At 31.5% G+C, this 20,428-nt stretch overlaps 3 protein-coding genes across 3 annotated transcripts; 1 reads left to right on the top strand and 2 right to left on the bottom strand.

The window, feature by feature from the left end:
* The first annotated feature begins 2,184 nt into the window (after positions 1 to 2,184).
* On the top strand, positions 2,185 to 3,490 carry mRpL38 (mitochondrial ribosomal protein L38). Its single transcript, XM_018540360.1, has one exon. It carries the CDS (start codon positions 2,285 to 2,287, stop codon positions 3,488 to 3,490), a length of 1,206 nt encoding a protein of 401 aa, XP_018395862.1. The 5' UTR covers positions 2,185 to 2,284.
* Positions 3,491 to 3,585: 95 nt separating this feature from the next.
* On the bottom strand, positions 3,586 to 8,026 carry LOC108774258 (uncharacterized). The gene is made up of 10 exons (XM_018540319.1): positions 7,889 to 8,026; positions 6,618 to 6,817; positions 6,412 to 6,516; positions 5,442 to 5,606; positions 5,068 to 5,316; positions 4,686 to 4,822; positions 4,472 to 4,609; positions 4,049 to 4,332; positions 3,771 to 3,935; positions 3,586 to 3,689 (listed from the first exon to the last, which is right to left on the bottom strand). The coding sequence occupies exons 1-10, from the start codon at positions 7,980 to 7,982 to the stop codon at positions 3,586 to 3,588; spliced, it is 1,641 nt and encodes a 546-aa protein (XP_018395821.1). The 5' UTR covers positions 7,983 to 8,026.
* Positions 8,027 to 8,892: 866 nt separating this feature from the next.
* On the bottom strand, positions 8,893 to 16,698 carry hig (locomotion-related protein hikaru genki). Its single transcript, XM_018540342.1, has 10 exons — positions 16,400 to 16,698; positions 15,156 to 15,244; positions 14,432 to 14,594; positions 13,258 to 13,431; positions 12,930 to 13,064; positions 12,475 to 12,618; positions 12,191 to 12,403; positions 11,709 to 11,912; positions 11,094 to 11,182; positions 8,893 to 9,218 (listed from the first exon to the last, which is right to left on the bottom strand). Exons 1-10 carry the CDS (start codon positions 16,488 to 16,490, stop codon positions 9,102 to 9,104), a joined length of 1,419 nt encoding a protein of 472 aa, XP_018395844.1. The 5' UTR covers positions 16,491 to 16,698; the 3' UTR covers positions 8,893 to 9,101.
* Between the last annotated feature and the right edge of the window lie 3,730 nt (positions 16,699 to 20,428).

Below are 20,428 nucleotides of genomic sequence, written 5' to 3'. Positions count from 1 at the left end.
CATGCATCCTTGAAATTTCATGCAACGCTACTATTATACACTTTTGAGAGCTAACATTCTTTTCCTTAATTAATTCTTTAATAATTTAATTTTAATTTTAAATTTAATTTACAAATATGCAAGTATAACAAGAATTAATGCCTTATATTTGGTATGTACATTTACATTGCCCATTCATAGTTTATAACAGTACGCTGAAAAAAATTTCTTGGTTGTACCAACAAGAGGCATGAAAAAATGCATCCTGAAATCATACTAATCAAAATTCTAGTTATTTATCATAATTAAATTTCAGATTATTTTGATTAGATTGCTTGATAAATTTAACTATCAATAATTTGGACATTGTTAAACTTATAATGCCAAATTACATACTCAATTTTAGTTATTTGTAATAATTTCTATAGATTTACAGAATTTAATCAATATATATATCATTAATTTAACTAAACAAATAGAAAAAGACAATTTAATTCAAAAAAATTTTTTAATTTGACTCAAATTTAATTTATTATTTAAAGGCATATGTCAATATAAATTTCAAAACTAATCACAGAAATAGTTAGATTAATTTATATTTTGATCAATGCAATTAGATTTCTCGATATAAGAAACATAACTGTCAACAATGTATCATAAACTTCAACATATTAAAATATATCTTTGGTCTGATTGTACCATAAGAATATTTTAACCTTATAAAACACATTTTTTAAACATTATATAAATATTAAATGATGTTCACATAATTCTAGGAATAAACATCCTAATTTCAATTCAATTAATAAATAAAATATATTTTTACTTTTGAATCCTTGGTACATACAATTGGGCCATTCGTGTCCTGTATTTCTTTCTTTTGAAATACCAGAAGCACCCTGACTAAACAATGGTCTTTTTTTTTGTAAATACACAACTTTATAAATACTTCCTAAAGATGTTAAAGTAAATTATGTATGTAAGAATCACACTTAATATAATTTTGGTATATTTGTAATAAAATGATGAAAATCAACAGGGACACGAATGACCTGTCATGTAAAGAACCAAAAATCATCGTGTGTAAATACTAAAGATTAACCAGGAGACAATCGTCGCAAGTTTATTTATGCAAAAATAAAGGCTAGAGAGAGGAGCGAGAAAAACGTACCATTTTTACAGATGGATCGCTGCTCGAGGTTCCTCTCGCTGCATTGCGGCACGATCTAAAAGATCAAAACACGGCTAAAAAAAACGAGAGATAATCGGCAGCGCGACATCGAACAATTTCTACATTCGCTCACTCACGCCGACGCTCGTCGAATGCTGAATTCAGTAGCAACGGGAATCCAGGGTATCCAGGCTCGCCCGTTCTCGCGAGGAAACTCGCAGTCGCGCATCGGGGAACCCGTGTCAAAAACTAGCCGCGTCCCACACCGCCGTTCCCCGCGGGCAGCTCATTCCCGTCGCATTATCGGTGCAAATCAACCTTAAGCCGACGGGACGCACGTGCGACATGGAGAACGAATCGGTCGGGATCGTACGGACGTTCGATTCGCGCGGCAACGTTAACGCATCGTGAACGAGACGTTAAGGTGTGAAAGACAAACATGTAACGGTCGGCGATGTGACAAAGTAACGGGCATCGTGGCGACACTGACAGCAACTGAGAGGTTTGCAATCAGAGCAAATCAGAGACGATAAGAATCGTGCACACCGGAGTGGACCGGAGTTCACCGGAGTGCGACGTACGATGTGCAATCTGTGCAACTGGGTGCTGCTGCTGGATGGTTCGTTTCGTTTCGTTTCCTTTGCTTTGCTGCTGTTCGAAAAATTCGGACACGATGGCGTCATCTATCAGCCGATCATGGGTCCTTGATCGATAAGTCAAATATCGATAGATGATAATGGTTCTGTTCCGCGTTGCTTGCAACTTTTTTAAATGTCAGGGTGCACTTCATTTGGCACTCACAATGTTCGCCAAAATTATTTGTCCTTGTTTAACTTTTAAATGATTACCATGAGCAAGTTTATTAGAATATTCATAATTTAATTGATCAACGCCTAATGAATTCATTTTTTACTTTATCTCAAGATGTACAATCGATTCTCTAATAATTTTTTTTTAAAGAACAAATCTAGAGGTACAATTGCACCTTAAAAGTGCGATTCCATCTTGAAAGTACAATTGCACCTAACCTAGAGCCTAATAAATAACAGAATGTATTATTGAGCATTTCGTTCGCGTCAAGCACGAGTACGAGTGAACTGGAGTTGACTGGAGTGAACATACGTCTGTCGCGACATGTCTGTCAAACTCTTGCGCTGTCTCGCCAGCGATTTTATTCCGAAAGGCCAGCATGTCCGTCGCGCCCATCGGATGCGGGGAAAACCGCCGATGATCGCCCGTACCTTGCAACAACGTCTCGAGGAAATGAATCGAGAGGACCCGACTTTGAATTTCAAGGTGAATATTGGTTATGCAGTGACCAAAGCCAACAGGCGCTCAATAACGAGCGGTTGGATAAACGATATCGTAGTACATAGGAACGACACCGAGCTCGAAAAATCATCGCGTACCAGGAAGCTGTTGGTGGATCTAAAGACAGTAAAGGAAGATTGGCTACGAATCGATGGGCCTTCTCATATTCACAGACTAGCGAAGCACTTCGGCGTTTATAACGACCTGTACGGAGACGCTTACTTTATGCCAGTAGTCCCGCTGAATATAAGCTACGAACTGAAGGATGACAAGCTGGTAAAGGTTTACACCGGTAATGTGATCAAGCCAAGCGAAGCTTCTAAAGCACCTGATGTAACGTATGATGCAAAGGACGGGACACTATGGAGCCTAATAATGTGTACGCCGGACGGCAATTTGACCAGCGTGGAAAACGAGTATTGTCACTGGTTCATCGGTAATATTCCTGGGAATCGTGTGAGGGAAGGAGAGGAATTGGTGGATTATCTACAACCGATAGCACCATACGGTATCGGATACTGCAGATACATCTTCGTGCTTTACAAGCAGAAGCATAGCATAGATTTCTCGGAATACAAGAGAGCTAAGCCCTGCTTGAATCTGAAAGAGCGTAACTGGAGAACGCTGGATTTTTATAGGAAATATCAGGACGAGTTGACACCTGCTGGTTTGGCGTTCTTCCAGTCAGATTGGGATTCCTCGTTACAGGAATTTTATTACGATACACTGAAAATGACAATACCAAAATTCCAATACGATTTCCCTGAACCGTACATAAAGAAGCAAATCTGGTTCCCTTTGAAGGAACCCTTCAATATTTATTTAGACAAATATCGCGATCCCAAACAGATAAGAAAGGAATTTTTATTGAGAAAGTTGAAGAAGGTTCACCCCTTCAATGGGCCAGAACCACCAAGAAGATTCCCGTTGGCTCATTCTGACGAAAAATACATACCTTCTTGGCTGAAATTTGAGATAATAAAGAAGAGGCTGGGATACGGTCATGTTAACGAACTCGATGAATACTAAATTTATACTAATTAATAATGTAAAATATTGTACAATAAATAAAAGTTGTTTTCAAATATTGCATTTTATTATGCTGAGATTTGACACAATAAACTCTATTCCGGTTTCAGGTGTGCCTCTAGAATCTGCCTGCTGTGATACTTGATGTCTGCTCTCGTCGGAATAGTAACGTCGATCATCTCATGTTCAACCAATAGTCCTGTAAATTCGTATGGAGATATTTTGTAAGTCGATAAAATTACCAAAGAGAGTTGTACAGTTTATAGAAAAAATAATTTACCAATTGGTTCTTCTTCACCAGTTCCGAATATCAAATCGGAATTATAATTCGATACATAGGTGTGGTAGAGATTTCGGGCTTCCTCTTCCTTCTCTTCGAGCTCGAAATTGCTAATATTGAAGAGAATGCTTATTTTTCGGCTGATCCTCGATAGCAACACTAAAACTTTGAAAGCGATACATCACGATTTAATAAATTGTTATTTCTGACCTACTTCTTAACATTTTAAGGAATAGAGAAAGATTTAAACTTATATTTAATTAATTATAATATTTTACCATCTGTGTCCATTCGTTCGAGTTCTGCTAACGTGTCGCGTTCTTCTATATCTTCTTTATCATTGATTATAAGTTCTTTCTTATTCCCGTTTTTAACTGGTTTCTTTACTACTCCTTTGATACCGTGTTTGACACAAAGCAACATTGTGTTCATATTCTGTAAGGTTGCTCTGATATTCGTGAGCAATTCGCTATGAGCTGTTATCTGCTCCTTAAGATCCTTTTCGCGTTTCTTCTCGATTTCAATTTGTTCCAATATATCTTGCGTACCGTTTATCTTATACCTGAGAAATGTAATATTTACAAATTATCAATTTGTTAATGAGGGAAAAAACTGCCTATTGATAAAAGATTAATAATTATATTGTTATATAATTCCTTTTTTGATGTATTTATTATGCTCATCTTGTAGCAATTATTTACTGTTCTTTTGTGGAATACTTGAGACCCTCGAGAACTTGTAATGCCTGATGTTTTTTATTTAATAAAACTTCGCGATTCTTTATATTGATGTCTAATCGCGCTAGTAAAGCTATTCTGTGCTCAGACTGATTTTCAAGCCTGATTGTAGGAAGAAAACATTGTATATAGCAATTGTAGATATTATAAAATATGTACAAAACCCAAAATAGAATACCTTGATAGCAAATCATGATATGAACGCACGAGTAGAACTTCTTTCACTTCAGTGCAGATATTTTCCAAATGTATTAATTGATTTTCTAATGTTTTGTTAAATATATCGGTATCTTTTTTCATAAAAACGTGGTCGCTCTATAAATTATAAATAAGAAAATACTTTAGTAAACCTCTTTATTATACAAATCTTCATTATGAAGTATATATTTATAAAAATTTATCTAGATACTCTATAAACAGTATATGTCATGTCGTATAAAGTCTTTAATTAACATATAATTTCTTTGCTAAAATATTTTATTGCAGATATCTTCATAAATATCTTCTACAATTTTTACCACAAAGAGAGAGCTATAAAATTCTTATTTGTAATTGTTTACCTCAACACGCACTAATGACTGTGCGTAAGCCCACAAATCCTTCACCTGACTATTTACAGTACTCAACATTTGTTCTCTAATTTTCATATTACGCCAGACGATTCGAGACATTCGTTTATATTTTTGTCTGATGTCGTCCAGATTCTCCGCTGCCAGTTGACCCATTACTGTCACTTTCAACATCACTTTGCATTGGGAAGATTGGTCTTCTTTTAAAATATTCATTAGGATATCGAAAAATATCGCGTCCTACAAAGATTTCATAAGAATAAAAATGATGCAATTGTACAATAAAAGATCTTTGAAGTAGATTCTTTATGTTTTTGAGCTAAAAATGTCTTTGAAATTTAATAATGCGACAATTTAAGATTTACTTTTTTCAGAATATTTAGCATTGACCAGTATGTAGAGCATATGTCTTTTGCTGCGTTATATTTTGCGATGGATCGCTGTAATTGTGCTACTAATCGTTGCTGCTCGCAGTTCGGTCGATATTCGCTTTGCTCCTCGAGTTCAATTGAAAGATCATGATGTTCCAGCTTGTCATTCAGCGAAGGAGCAAATCTTTATGGCTCAAAGTTAGGGCAAAACGAGTATACGAATCTCAATATTACATATTGAGTATATACATAAGAAACGTCGTAATATTGCAATATATTAAATATTAATACATGCTTTAATAGACTCAATCTTATATATAAGATTAATAACTGTACAGGATAGGCAATAACTTTGGCCACCTAGAATATTTCCGCTATTTTTAGAAACATTTTAATTACGTAAGTTGTATAGTATGATTCTTTTGTATATATATATATATGATATGATATGATAGTAATAACTTTTCTATGAGTGTGAAGGCACCTTGGTGATTTTAAAGTTATGTCCATTTTTTAAATAGAATTATGTATCTTTTATATAATGTGATTTTTCTAGTTATTCTGTATGTAAAAGTATTAAGAATTATTTAAAAAATCAACATTATACAAGATATTTATTTATACTTTATTTTTGCATATTTTGATATAAAATATAAAACGTCTTGTAAAATAGTAATTTTTTGATAACTGTACTTTTATGTAATGAATAATGAAATGAATCAATTATTCCTCCAATCGTAAAAAAAAATAATTAGCATTATATTATGATACTCTCTTATAATAATACTAAGTATATATAACTTTTATCTCCGAAAATAGAAAAAGATATTTTAGATGGGTCAAAATTATTGCTCTACTCTCTTACTATGTATATATTAAGTTATATATAAGTACTTTGCTCATTATTATTTTAACTGCATAAGTATTTAATATTTATTATAATGCATAAGAATTAGGATTCTACCTGTAATTCGATACCTCGCTTCAATCTTTTCTTTTTCTCATAGTAGAGTTTATCTAATAGTCGTCGTTTCAAATTGCAATCTTGATATATTGCAACATAAATTTCCTGTGACGTAAGATTTTCATATTATAGTGCATATCAGAACCATCCGCAAAAAAAACAAATAGTTTTTTAAAATTTTAAAGCCAATGCTGCTATATTCTTACGAATGGTTTTAGGTGTTTAACTGCCAAGTAAAATCTTCTATGATCGGTTAGTAATCTGAGAATATGTGGTTTACCGTCATCACAAAGATGACTGACAATTTCACGATGTCTCTTTACATCAACGTCTAGGGACGTGACCTTCCTGGACACTATTGATTTCAATTTCGTTGCTTGTGACAGCTGTAGCTTCTTATCACGTGCTGGGTATATGAAAACGATTGTACATATAATTATTTAGGATCAATGAATTTTTCATTAGACTATTTTAAAACAAGCATTATTTCAGAGATGTAGAAAGCGGTTCTCTTGCATAATGTTCTATGTTATCTGTATCTAAAAAAATACTATTCCATCTATTGACATTAAAATATTAATATAAGATAAATAAATTTCATCTATAAAAATAATTCTCTAATATTATATCATATAATTTAATATTATTGAATTTGACTCTTAATTGTTCCTTTTATTATTGTTTAATTATTTTTACATAAAGAGTTCTTTATCTTTCAATTTTATTTGTTAATATTATTAATGAAAAAATTCTTATAATAGTTTATATTTTTCTATAATTTTTTATATTTTAACATTATAAAGATTTTTGAAAAAATAATATAAAGTATTATGGTCAATAAGAATAAAATTCAATAATTTAGAAGGGTTACGAGCCAGAACATTTTTAAAAAATATCTTTTGAACTTTTTCAAATTTTATAAAATTTTTTAGAAATTATAGAATGAGATTAGTATTTTAAATTCACATATTGTATACATATATACTCACATATTCATAATCCATCAGAGAAAAAACGACATAGTAGAAAAATAGAAAAAATTAAGAAATTAAAAAATCTTTTTTATTTTTCTATTTTTTAAGGAACTGTTTTTTCTTTGCTTTCAAAATCAGTGAGAAACAGTTTCAACAGTTCTTTCATACGTGTATACATATATAAAAAATTCTAGAAAATATGTACATATTCTTAATATATTTCTGAAAAGTATTCCAATTTGTATAAAAAAATCAGAGAAATTTTCTAAAAGCTTATAAAATTATACAGGATTTTTAAACAATTTTGAAATTTATATAGAAATTCAGAAAAATTGTACTTATAAAAAATTCTAAGAAAAATTTTTGTCATGAATATATTCTATTTTAATAGTAAAATATGATTAGGATATATCAAGATATATCCTAAGATAATTCTTCCTTTATTTAATTTTGTTAGAAATAGACCAAATATATATCTATTCAAATTTTAAACAATGTTTAACCATGCAGTTTTAGAATTCCACGATATCGACTTATTTTGTCCCTGATAAGCCATGTTTCCACACGTATCTCTTTAGGAGCTTTTGCACGACCCATTTTTATGATATTTTTTGGTCTTCGATGGATTGCAGCATCGAATATTGAACATCACGTCACAGGCAAGCGAGAAAATTGTCATTATCTAATTAATTGTGCTCCATTCTAATTATCCAATTATTATAGTAACCATGGTAACATATAACTATCTTCGCGCATATAACTATGCCCTTTGTACATATACATATACATGCAGGCTGTATATTCCAAAATATTGATTGCCTATGCTGAAAATAAACTGTAGCATTTTCAGTGCAGGCAGTAAATTCGGAACACGGCCACAATAAATAATTTAAAGATGCTGTTTTATTTGAAGTTTACAGGCAACCTAAATAATAAAATATAATTGTATTAGTTAAAACTATTTTATTTTTCTACTTATATTTCAGACTAATATATAAATATTATATAATCAGTTTATTAAATGCTATACAAATTATAGCACTTATAGATATTGATGAATATAGTTAATTATTCCATTTATATATATATACATATATATTTTTATACAATTGAAAAAATTATGTAAAAATTTATGTGATAAATAAAAATTACTTGTAGTTTTTTTTGTAACTTAATATATCACTAATATCTTAAATCTTAAAACACTCGATCTATATCTTGTATCCGTGTATCGGAAAAAAAAACGGCGTCGTATGCTTCGGTGTTCAAAATAAATAGAAGTACTCGTAGGAAAATGTTTATTATAAGAACATGTTAAGAAAAGAGGATTTTATTAAAATCGTTGTACGTCTGGAAGAGAATTAACAAAATACTTGTCATTCCATAGTCTACGCAAAATTAATTTAACGCAAAATGCTCTTTCCAGTGTAATCTACTTGTGATTATTTGTCGATTTAATAAATTGTAACTATAACTGTAATATATTTCAACTATATTCATTGCCCAATAATATCATTAATAACTTTATGTAATTAGTATTTTCTACACTTCAAAACAAAGTAAGAGTTCCACGTTTCATTGTTTCTCTTATTGTTAGTATTGATGCACATATTGCTACCCGTATAATAAATATCGAATTTATCATGTAAGATAAAATGGCGCAGTAGTCCGTGAGAGATTCTTGATAATTAAATGAGCGAATTAAACTGTTCGCTCTCACACTTCTTTGTAAGATCGACAAGGTGGTGGTGGTGCGCTCCAAATGCCATTTTCCCGACACGATGGTTTTTTCACTGGTTCCAGAGGAGTCACATAGCCAGGCGAACATGTTACCTGTTTCATACATTTCAAAATTACACTTTAATAATTTTGAAAAATCTAATTCATATATGATAATCTTATTATAAATAATATATTGGATTTAGACAAAAAGTCTTTTTACAAATTGCAACTTTATCGAAACATGTTTTTCAAATTGTTCACAACTATTTTATTATAAATCAAATACGTGCCGTTTTGATCAATAATCTTTTGTTATTTTTCGGTAAAGAGCCATTATTCCATCGGTGTAGAACTTCTGTGATTTCTTGATAAAAAATTGAGATAAATCATTTTTGCAGACTTTTCTTGAAGTTATTAAAGGAGTTTCGTAAAGATCGAAATAGATTTGATAATCGGACGGTGCAAGGTCAGAACTATACCGTGGATGCATCAAAACTTCCCAGCCAAGTTTTCTCAATTTTTGTCGAGTCATCAAAGATGTGTATGGCCTAGCATTGTCATAATGGAAGACAACGCCTTTTCTCGATCAGTTCTGGCCGCTTTTCCTGAATGAATTGCTCTAATTGTATTAATTGTTAACAGTAGAAATCAGGATTGGTTTGCCTGACGGCAGTAGTTCATAATAGACGACTCCTTTTCAGTGTCCCATCAGACACACAGCATCATCTTCTTTGACGCCTCTGAGCATCAAATCTGAGCTTTGTGATTGTGGTACCTTATCTCGTTTTGACCACGATCTTTTTTGAACATTTTTATGATGTTATCCACTTTCTATCGTCCGTTATCAATTTTTTCAGAAAAGGCTCAATTTTGTTTCGTTTCAGCAGCGATTCGCAAATGGAAATTCGATCTATTAAATTTTTTACCGTCAAATCATGTGGCATCCAAATATCGAACTTCTTTTCGTGTATCCAGCTGTGTGCTTTAAAACAAGTGCCTTAAAACGGTGTTTTATGATCAATATTTAGTTTCTTAGCTGTGCCATAACTGCTTACATGATGACTTTCTTTAATTTTTTAGAAGATTTTATTGACATTTTCCACAACAAGTCGACCAGAATGATGTGCATCTTTGACATAAAAATTTTTATCTCGAAATCTGCGAAATCAATTCGCTGCTGTTTGTCTACATAGTTAGAACATCCTCTCTATAAATACGACAAATTTGTTCTGCAGCTTGCGCAGCGTTCTTCCCTTTTTTATAATAAAAAAGTAAAATATGTCGAAAATGTTCCTGTTATTCACTCATTTTCTATATATTTCAAAATGTTATATAAAATAGCACCTTTCCATATGTAAAAAGACTTTTTCCTTAATTTTATATAATGATAAATGAATCAAGCAGAAAAAAAAAATTAAAATGGTATTAAGAGGATTCTAAAAACGTGTCTTTAATACATCACTACATCAATATCTCACTCACTCACGCCACACATATCTACACATAAATTTTCGTATAATAATTACGTTTTAATTAGACATCTGTAAGTCCAACTTTAAGAACTTTATGCTGTTTCTTCATGCAAGCTACTAGTCTGTGGACTACTATTTCGTAGATACAAATTGCACAGCTTTTATATGAAACAAATATTGTCATGACGTGACGGCTCTGGGGGGAGCGCCACATTGGACTAAGAAATGGTAAAAACTCAATTTCAAAATTTTTATCGTTTTTAGCATAGATTCCACCTTACACCCCCGGAAAAGGATTTTTAAATCAGTAAAAGAGGAAAACAATAATTATTATACAAAAATTATATAGTTTAATCGATAATACACGCAGACGACTTTAGGATCCCCTTAAAATGGCTCCAAAATAATTATTAAAAGTTATGCTTTTCAATTAGACATGATGATTTATTTTAACATCATTTTGACATTATCTGTTGATATGACCTATTGATCTGCTTGCGGAAAATTTACTCACCTGTATATTATCTCCTGGTTTGTACCAAAATTTGAGAGGTGCGATTCGACCATGAGGAGGATCACCTGGATAAGGACATCTTACTTTACCTAAAATATTACATAATTTATTATTAATTTGTTGTTTGAAAATTTTAGCAATTTTAAAAACATAAAGAAAATAGTATAATATTAATTTTTTAGTATGTCTGTGTGTGTGTGTGTGTGTGTGTGCACGCGCGCGCGCGCGCGCAAGCAAATACTGTTTTTTCATGCACAGAAAGAACATAGCCGCTGAAGTAGATAGGTACATAAAAATTAGGCCAATTACAAATTAAAATAATTATATTATATAAGAATTTAAACATTCTATGATAATGGTGCTGAAGATTTTGACATTTAAACAATCAGCTTAAGCTTTCAATGTCAGTATTTAAATGGTACAACATAATTATTTTCAGATATGTATTCAGCTAAATTGTTTAGATATTGTATTTCAGCGTAAAACCGTTCTTTTGTAAAATTACAAAATAAAATTAAATTAACGCAATCTTTTCACCCTAATTAATACAGAATTATCAAAAAAATGTACGTGAAACGTTATAATATTATAAAACCTAATTTTACGGACACTCACATACAGGCGGATCGTGAGACCAAGTACCGTTCTCGGTGCATACGGTAACCGCTTCTCCTATTAGTTGATGGCCTGGTTGACAGGCGAATCTCACTAAGGCGCCAACTTTGTATATTCGCATGTGATATTGTTTCTTGTTAGTATATCGCGGTTGCTCGACGATGCGTCCACTTTGTGGCGTTTCCGGTACAGGACAAGTGATTTCTACAAGCATCTTTTATTAACTACGATGTTATTTTTGTTAAAATTGATTATAACTGATTAAGATTAATTTCACAATAACTATTTTCTTAAGCATTATGCTCTTTCAGCTAAGAAAAATTATTAAAAAATATAATTTCAGCCGAGCTAATTCAAATTCAACTAATTCAAATATTTTAAACGTATTACAGTTTGCCGAAGAAGCTTTTGAGATATTTGTTGAATTACTATCTAAAAATTCTTTGAAAATAGAATTACATATTCTAAAATGACTGTTTTACTTTGACAAGTCGGCATAGATCCGTTCCACTTGCCGTCCCTTTCGCATGTCATACTCTGTGAGCCCAAAAGTTTGTATCCCCACATGCAGGTGAAGATAGCTTTCTCGCCATAAGTGCTATTGTGTTCGTTCAATATCAACAATGCATTATTTCTGATAATTATCTCCGAACATTTGATCTTTTCGCAATACGGCATCTCCGTCGACCATTTGCCTGCAAGAAACAATTTTCTTAATTTTATATTTAGCTGTTTTTACTTTTAGTAAGCAAATGTTGTTTCGTACCGTTATACTGGCACGTGATTCTGGAAGCACCTTCTAATCTGTACCCTACTGGACAGTCGAAAACGGCACTATTTCCCATTCGGCTGCCCCCAATGCGACTCATTAATGGCGGCTCCGGCACGTCCAATACTGGGCATTGAACATCTGCAAAAATTAATTAAAGTCATCATTGGAAAAAGAGTCCGGTTGTATTAATTGAAATTCTAGTTAAAAATGGACAAAGAAAATTTTTCTCGTTGAACCTCTATTATAAATCTAGTTGAGGTAATCAGAATTCTGATTTAATATATGGTATAAATCAATAATAACCTTCTAGTTCGTTCATTTTTAATCAGAATTTTTCCAAGTGATATTAGAGTTACTATCGCTATTGGTGAATGGCGATCAATGTAAAATAAATTCTAATAACATATATATGTTATTTTACAAAATGCAATTCTATTTAATGGCCGTACCTACAACACGAACTTGTATAGAATTGCTGAATCCTTTCGGTGTGGTGCACGTATATGTTCCGGAATCCAGAGGTTTGGCGTAGTATATCGATAAGCGATACTTCAAGTCTCTTTCCCCTGTAGCGATCGCCCATCCTGAGACAAATAAATAAAAAATATATAAATTATATTTAAGAACAACGCGCGCATTTAAATTTTACATTATTAAGAGAAAATTCGTATTTAAATCTGTATTACGTTTTAATGATATAAAAATTCAAAATCTTGCTGCACTTTTCAGATTTATTGTGGTCTCGCAGACTACAGTAAAGCGATTTTCGTGACTCACCTGTTAGGTATCGACGAAACGTCGAGGTCCATGTCCATTCGGGATTGCCCAACTTCCTAGTATAAAGACACTCCAGATGCAGAATACTTCCTGGGTAAACGGCGAGTGTACCGGTCGGTTCTACCACAGCCGAACCAGTAGGTAGACCGAAATCGATGGTTGGTGGTACATTTTCTGTTTATCCTCGAAAAAGACGAGGATTGAAATTTAAAAAAAAATTGCAACAACGTCCCATACATAATATAAAAAAATCACAGGGCTCAACAAAATATACGTCTGTATACATATTATTCGTATGTATTATTTTGTATTAATTACAATTTTTTCAATAATTGGAGTAGACTCTTGAATAACATATATCTGTTATTTCCATTGTATCTTTTGGCATTTAATTTATTTTTATTTAATTTATTGCGTATCAAATAAAAAAAAATACAAAGTTGAGAGTGGAGAACAGACATAAATAGGAAGACGTATATAAAATGCAATTGGCGAGACATCAGTAACTGCTACGTCTATCAGAAATGTAACAAATTACGAGCAATATTGTAGGTTGAACTATAGGTTTATAGATGAATATAAGAATAGAACGCAAAAATACAGTACAGATTTATACCTAATTTTTTCGTCTCTAGATAACTTTATCAGGAAGTGAAAAAATTGAGCATATTACGGAAATAAGTGTACGAGAAAATAGAGTACAATACTTGTTGACAAATTAAAATTAGAAAAGACTAAGGCTCATAGTCGATTCTCATTTTAAGACCGTCTTAAGTAATGTCTTACGACACTAATGCGGTCCTCTAATTGGATTTCGTGACATCTCAAGGCTGAACTTAAGATGATGTTATATAAGAATTATTTATGAATATCGGCCTAAGAGGGTAGTGCTTGAACCGGTGTGTATATATAATACGATCATAGAAATGGCGATCGACCAGTAGACCAAAAAAAGCGAGACACAGCTAAGTGAAAAGAAGATACTGAAAAGGATGATCGGATGGAGGCAGGCATAAGTTGCAAAATTTAACAGCGATATATAAGAAAGAGCAGCAAAATTTAACAGAATGATGGCGAGGAAAAGCTAGAAAATCTATTTGGTGACGGGTGGCAGGAGTATCAGAGAAGTGTAATTTGTTGTATAGATTTCAAACACGATTGTATTACGACGTACCAGTATAATTGGAGAGTGCCGTGGTAGTCACGCAACTAGGTGTCTTTCCGTCCCACGTGCCATTGCGGCAATGCAACAAGGAATCGCCGATAAACTTGTATTTACCTATCTCTCGACATCTCACCATCAGTCGTTCATTGTGAGGTACACGAATCGTGTGTATCTGTATAACATATATTTTGTTCTCTAAAATATTCGAAATCAAGAATTCAAAAAAAGCTCCCGAATTTCTAATTTTTTAACTTCGTCACGTTTTCTATGTATTTTTTATTAAAATTCTTGGCTTAAACTGTAATATAAAGCTTTATTTACAGTGTAGTCTCTATAATATTAAATTTAAAATTTTTATAATAATAAGATTAGAAATATTTAATTTTATGTTATAAAAAGAATCCCAGCCAGAAATAATTAAACATTGAATCAACATTTTCGACGTCGATAAACAAATGATTTCTGGATGAGAATATATATTTTTGATATATTTTACTGAATATTTTTTTCAATGACTAAATCGTTAGAAATTTCAATCAATTACGTATTAATATTATAATAATTAAAATTATTAAACATGCGAATTTAAATAAAATATGTTTATAATATAAAATTTTAAAAATAATTATACTATTTAGTTAATTTTAGATCTTCACATTCTTATTACAATCAACAAACATATTAAGTTTTTATATAATAGCTGTAAAATAATACATAAAAGCGATATACTTACAGACATAGTAAGATATTTATAGGTGACGATAAGAAGAGGATGAAGGTCTTTCAGTATGCAAACATTATCCAGTCCCAAATTCTCGGTATCTGCAAGTACACACAGCAGATGTTTAGAGATTTGAATTTGAAATTGTATCTTTTAGTTCGCGCACGCTCGCTCACACCCTCGCAACAGCGTCCGAAAATCGATCATGTTTTATAGCGGCTTGCGCGATGAACGCCAAATAGAGATCGATCCGACTCGATCGCGTGGCACATGAAACGATTAGGTATATTGTCGTCGCGTCCCCCCGAATAGTCGAATCATAGTGCAAAAAGTTGCACGTGCTTCTCCTTGAATGTTGTTCAAATACTTAAGACTGTATTTTTTTAATTCAAAATTACACATTTTTCTATGTTGTATTTGAAAATAATACAAAAAGTTTGGCGACGATCATTTAGAATTTAGAATAAAAAATTGTTTTAATTTAAGAAATAAACTTAATTAAAAAACAGAACTTAAGAAGTAAAATTAATTATAATATCTTTAAAAAATTATTAATTGTAAAATAAAATGAGAATTCACATTTAAATTATAAAATTATATTGTTGTTAAATATAAATATTGATCTTATTTAACTATTTCACATATTTTTACATATATTTATAACTCTCATGTTTATATGGAAAGTATAAATTTTCAATTCTACTTTTTTTATACATTTGATACATCCCTAAGCTTTAATAAATAGAAAAAAATTGCTTATCTTTTGTAAAAAGTTATGTAAAAAGATTCTGTACAAAATTAAAATTATTTAGAATAAAAATTAATAATATTTAAATAAGTTAAAAATTAACATTTATAAAAAAACAAATAATCTGCAGTTCTTGGAATTTAAAGCCGAGGTCTATGCGGATCTCTTTCATGCACAGCGAAAAGAGATTTACATACATAATTTGAACTAAATTATAATACAGATACGATTAATATCTTTTCTCAACAGAAAATGTCATTTTTATAAGAATGTTTATATAGAAACGTGATCTTTCATCCAAGATTATTATCTTTTATACAATCGTAAATTGATTTCTACAAACTGCATCCCCTTTAAGTCGAGAGATTATACAAATTCTGTCTTTCGTATATTCTATACTGTTGATTTTTTAATAATTCAGAATTATTTCTTATCAATTATGACGTTCTTTAAAAGTGAATTTTAATCGCAAGATTCGCACTGGAACTTGCAATTAGAGTGCACGCACCTATACACTTGAAATTCAACGTGAACAAGAACAACGTCGCTATCGCGGCGACACGTGCACGCGTCCTTCCCGAACGGTCGTCGCACGGCATGTTGCTGGTGTCCTGGCAAATCGCGGTCACGCAGGACCATGATTAACGACGACGAGGGACGCTAACGCAGCGTGGTAGCGAGGCAGACGTCGATCGGCCTCGACTGCCGTCTCCCGATTCCGTTCATTATCTCGCACAAAACAGCAAGATACTCTTACGTCGCACTCTCGGGCGCAATTATCACACCCTGCAATCGGACGCGGGAGCGTGTGACGACACGCTAGCAACAACGTCGATACTAAACATCCATAATCGGCGGGGGTGGTCCAAGACTCGCTATTCCGAGGGATGCGCATGCGGCCACCCTCTGTTCTTTCTCTCTTTCTACATCATCGCTGCTTTCAACCCCAGAACTCCATTTGGTCTATGTGCCAAATCTGCAATTCTGGCCGCGAATATACTGGGTGATAAATGTTCACCGAATTTTGTAAAAAATTTATAATGATAAACAAGCAATGTTAATTGGTCAAATGTTGTAACATACTCTATTACGAGTAATATTATTTTATTTATTACCACCATTAAAATGATATAAATATTAAATATTTTAATTGTTTTGTAAAAATTATAGGAATTAATTCATCAAATTAAAAGTAAACGATGTGTATAATAAAGAGATTTATTATTGAAGTATTAACAATTTTTTAGCACAATAGTATGTATACCTTCCAAGGGATGTCTTATAAGCACGTCCAGAGAAGATTCATACGTATATATTCTCTGAACGTTCTGAGTATTCCTAAGATATCTGTCGGATAAAGTGTGCTGTATAAGATGATATCATTTAGCCATTCAAAGTCACACTATTATAAGTATTAAATATAGTATTTGATTGCATTAAAAACTGTAGATAATTGATTCGTCACACATAAACTTTATATAATGCAAATCACCATATGCATTAAAGAGCTTAATCACTTTCAAAGTATTAAATTTTAATGATGATTCTTCATGCATATCTTGATATTTTCCATGTCATTTAAACATTATCGTTCTTTAAAACCATTTATAAATATTAAATAGCACTTAATTCATTAAAAGTTATAAAGATTAGTTCATTCAATTAAATACAATATACAGACAAGTCCATTATCAGAACTATTAAACTTTAATGAGAGCTTCTGTCAGATTTTTCACTATATTTATTATTTATAAATATAAAAAGCGCAAGAAATAAAACGAAGCACCCTATAGAAGGATTCTATGTAGAGATGTTATTACGAGAGAAGTTCTGTGAACCACTTTGTTCCCGTTTTAAGCATCTGTGACCTATCTTTCTGTTTCTTTTGGAAAGGTTAATGCAGCAGTACATGAGAATGAAAAATGGAGAGATGCTCAGATACTATTCAAGTATTTTATGTGTGAAAAATGAAAACGGCAGAATACGAATGCGAATTCAAATGTAGCTAAAATTCACGAGCTTAAAATAATGCAACATGTAGAACAAGATGAGATTATGTATAATAATAATAATAATATATATTAGCAGAGAAAGAGAGAAATCTTTTATTATTTATTATGTAATTATTATTATGTAATAATAAAATAAGACAAGAGAGTATATCAAAATAGACACATATCGAAATTGAACAAACAAAATATCACGTGTATTCGAAAAAATTCACAAATTTATCAATATTAAATTTTATATTGGATATTGATAAATATTATGAATTATGCCTTATAGATAATAATAAATTATTGTAATAACATTAAATTTCATTTATGACGATTTACATATAGCATTAATTATAATGTATTATAGTTAAGTTTCTTGTTTGAAAACCCGCCATTTGTTTTCTTACTTGAAAATAATCATAGGTAAAGCAAGTAAAGCTGAGAACTTCAGACGTATTCGGTGTTAATTAATATATGTACACAATTATTACACTCCAGGACAAAATATATCGCAAATTCCGGTTAAAGTAAAATGTAAACAATACACACACATCTTGCATCATAATTTATTATTTAAATTAAATTTCTTAATGAAACATTTACTGGCTGTCTTTCCTATTTGAAGACACTTGCAAATGTAAAAAACGAGAATTAAAACTGATAATTTCAGACACGTTCCGCATTACTTAAAGTTACACCATAAGGCGGGAGTACTTACGTCGCAAGTTATGGATGACGAAAACATGCCGAGCGTGCAGGATTTCTCTCAATTGGAACGGCAATTCCGTGAACAGTTTTACGAGTTGCAAAACAACACGGTAAAATATAATAGCACTTACTATATTGATCAACACTCGAAGCGCACTTAACCCGGGCCTTTACGCCCGCGTGCACCTGTAACATGTTCTAAACTAAATTAATACACGAAGCAATGTTATAATAATATACGGAGACTTGTACATTATACAGGATATTACAAGATATTTAGAGAAAGTTTAGAGTGGATCTAAGGGGTGATTTCAACCAAATTCCAAACTCAACTTAATTAGCCGGAATTATTATAATAACAAGTACTTGTACTAGTTTGCTAACGTGAATAGAATAATTACTGTTTAATTTTTTAAATAGATGCTTAAGAAAAAGACCAGATTAGGACAATAAATTATATAATACAGTTAAAATTTTGTATCTGATTATAATATCAAGTTAATTGATTTAGTAAATCGAAATTCGGACGAAATCACTCTAAACCGTTGCGATAAAATGTGAATTAGTATTATACATATGTATTATTAGATAGCAAATTAAATTGTTATAAATTGTACTAATTATAATTATGAGAGATATAATTATATATTAATTAGAAACTCGATTAAATTAATTACCGATCAAAGTAATTGGATTTACTTATGCAAAATTATCTTTATTAAATTATACAGGTTTTGTTTTGAAAAAAGTATTTTTAATTAAAAATTCTTTATTTTAAAATTTGAAAGTAACTTGAACTGGATTCTTAATTTCTTTTCCAAATCGAGCGGCAGTAATAATAATGCTAAAACAAAAATTGCATTTTTTTTTTTAAAGGAAACAAATCTTTTCTGTTACGGACTAAATACTAATCACTAACTATTTATAATAGTTTACTCAATTAATTATTAATTTTATGTGAATTATGTACATTTCGAGAGCAGATTATCATGCAGACAATGCAGAAAGAACTATTGGAAACTCGTTACGCTTTATACAGCACGGAGTTGGAGCTGGAAAAAGAGCGGGGGGTTTCTCATGAGTTAAAGATGCGTCTGAAAGCGGTCACGGAGGTGGCGAACGAGTCGCAGCAACAGCAAACGAAAAATCAGGTCGAGAGTGTTCAATTAAGAATCAAGCATGACGCGATGACGAAGCAGTGCGAGTCCCTGATGAGTCAAGCCGCGACCACGAAGATGCACGAGGCCGAGTGTAAAATAAAAATTCAAAACTTAGAAGAGAAGCTACGTCAAAGAGACGCGAGTAACAAAATAATGGAACAAGCTTTGAAGAAGCTTAAACATGATAATTCGCGCATTGTTACCACTATCGATCAGTACGTTTGACCTCGTCGAATATTCGCTATATTCGACTATAGAAACAATCTTTTACTGTCTAAATTCTCACTTTCCAAAGAGCCAGTCGTAAAAGAGTGGCTCAATTTTCAATCTTTAAAAATGAGATTTCATCTTTTAGAGCGAAATTCACTTAAAAAATTTTTTTTAATTTGTTATTTTATTTTACGTAAGATTTGTTTTTTTATTGCTGTACTGTATTGTACTTCATTAAAAAATTCTTTTACGCTTACGCCAAATTTCAAACGTATATATATCCATTTCACTTTAAATACAAAAAGTGTACACTTATAGTCCAGCTATAAAAAATATATTTCTTTATTTAAAATTTAATCTGTCATTTGTAACTTTATTTCTAATCTAAATTATAATTAAATTTTAATGACAGATTCGCAACGATAGATTTTTTTGCGATTATAACATTAATAATAAAGCCAG

Source organism: Cyphomyrmex costatus, unplaced genomic scaffold (genome assembly GCF_001594065.2).
Source record: "Cyphomyrmex costatus isolate MS0001 unplaced genomic scaffold, Ccosl1.0 scaffold241, whole genome shotgun sequence".
Classification (NCBI taxonomy): domain Eukaryota; kingdom Metazoa; phylum Arthropoda; class Insecta; order Hymenoptera; family Formicidae; genus Cyphomyrmex; species Cyphomyrmex costatus.
The sequence above is the reverse complement of the archived record's forward strand: the minus strand, read 5'-3'. Positions and strand labels throughout refer to the sequence as shown.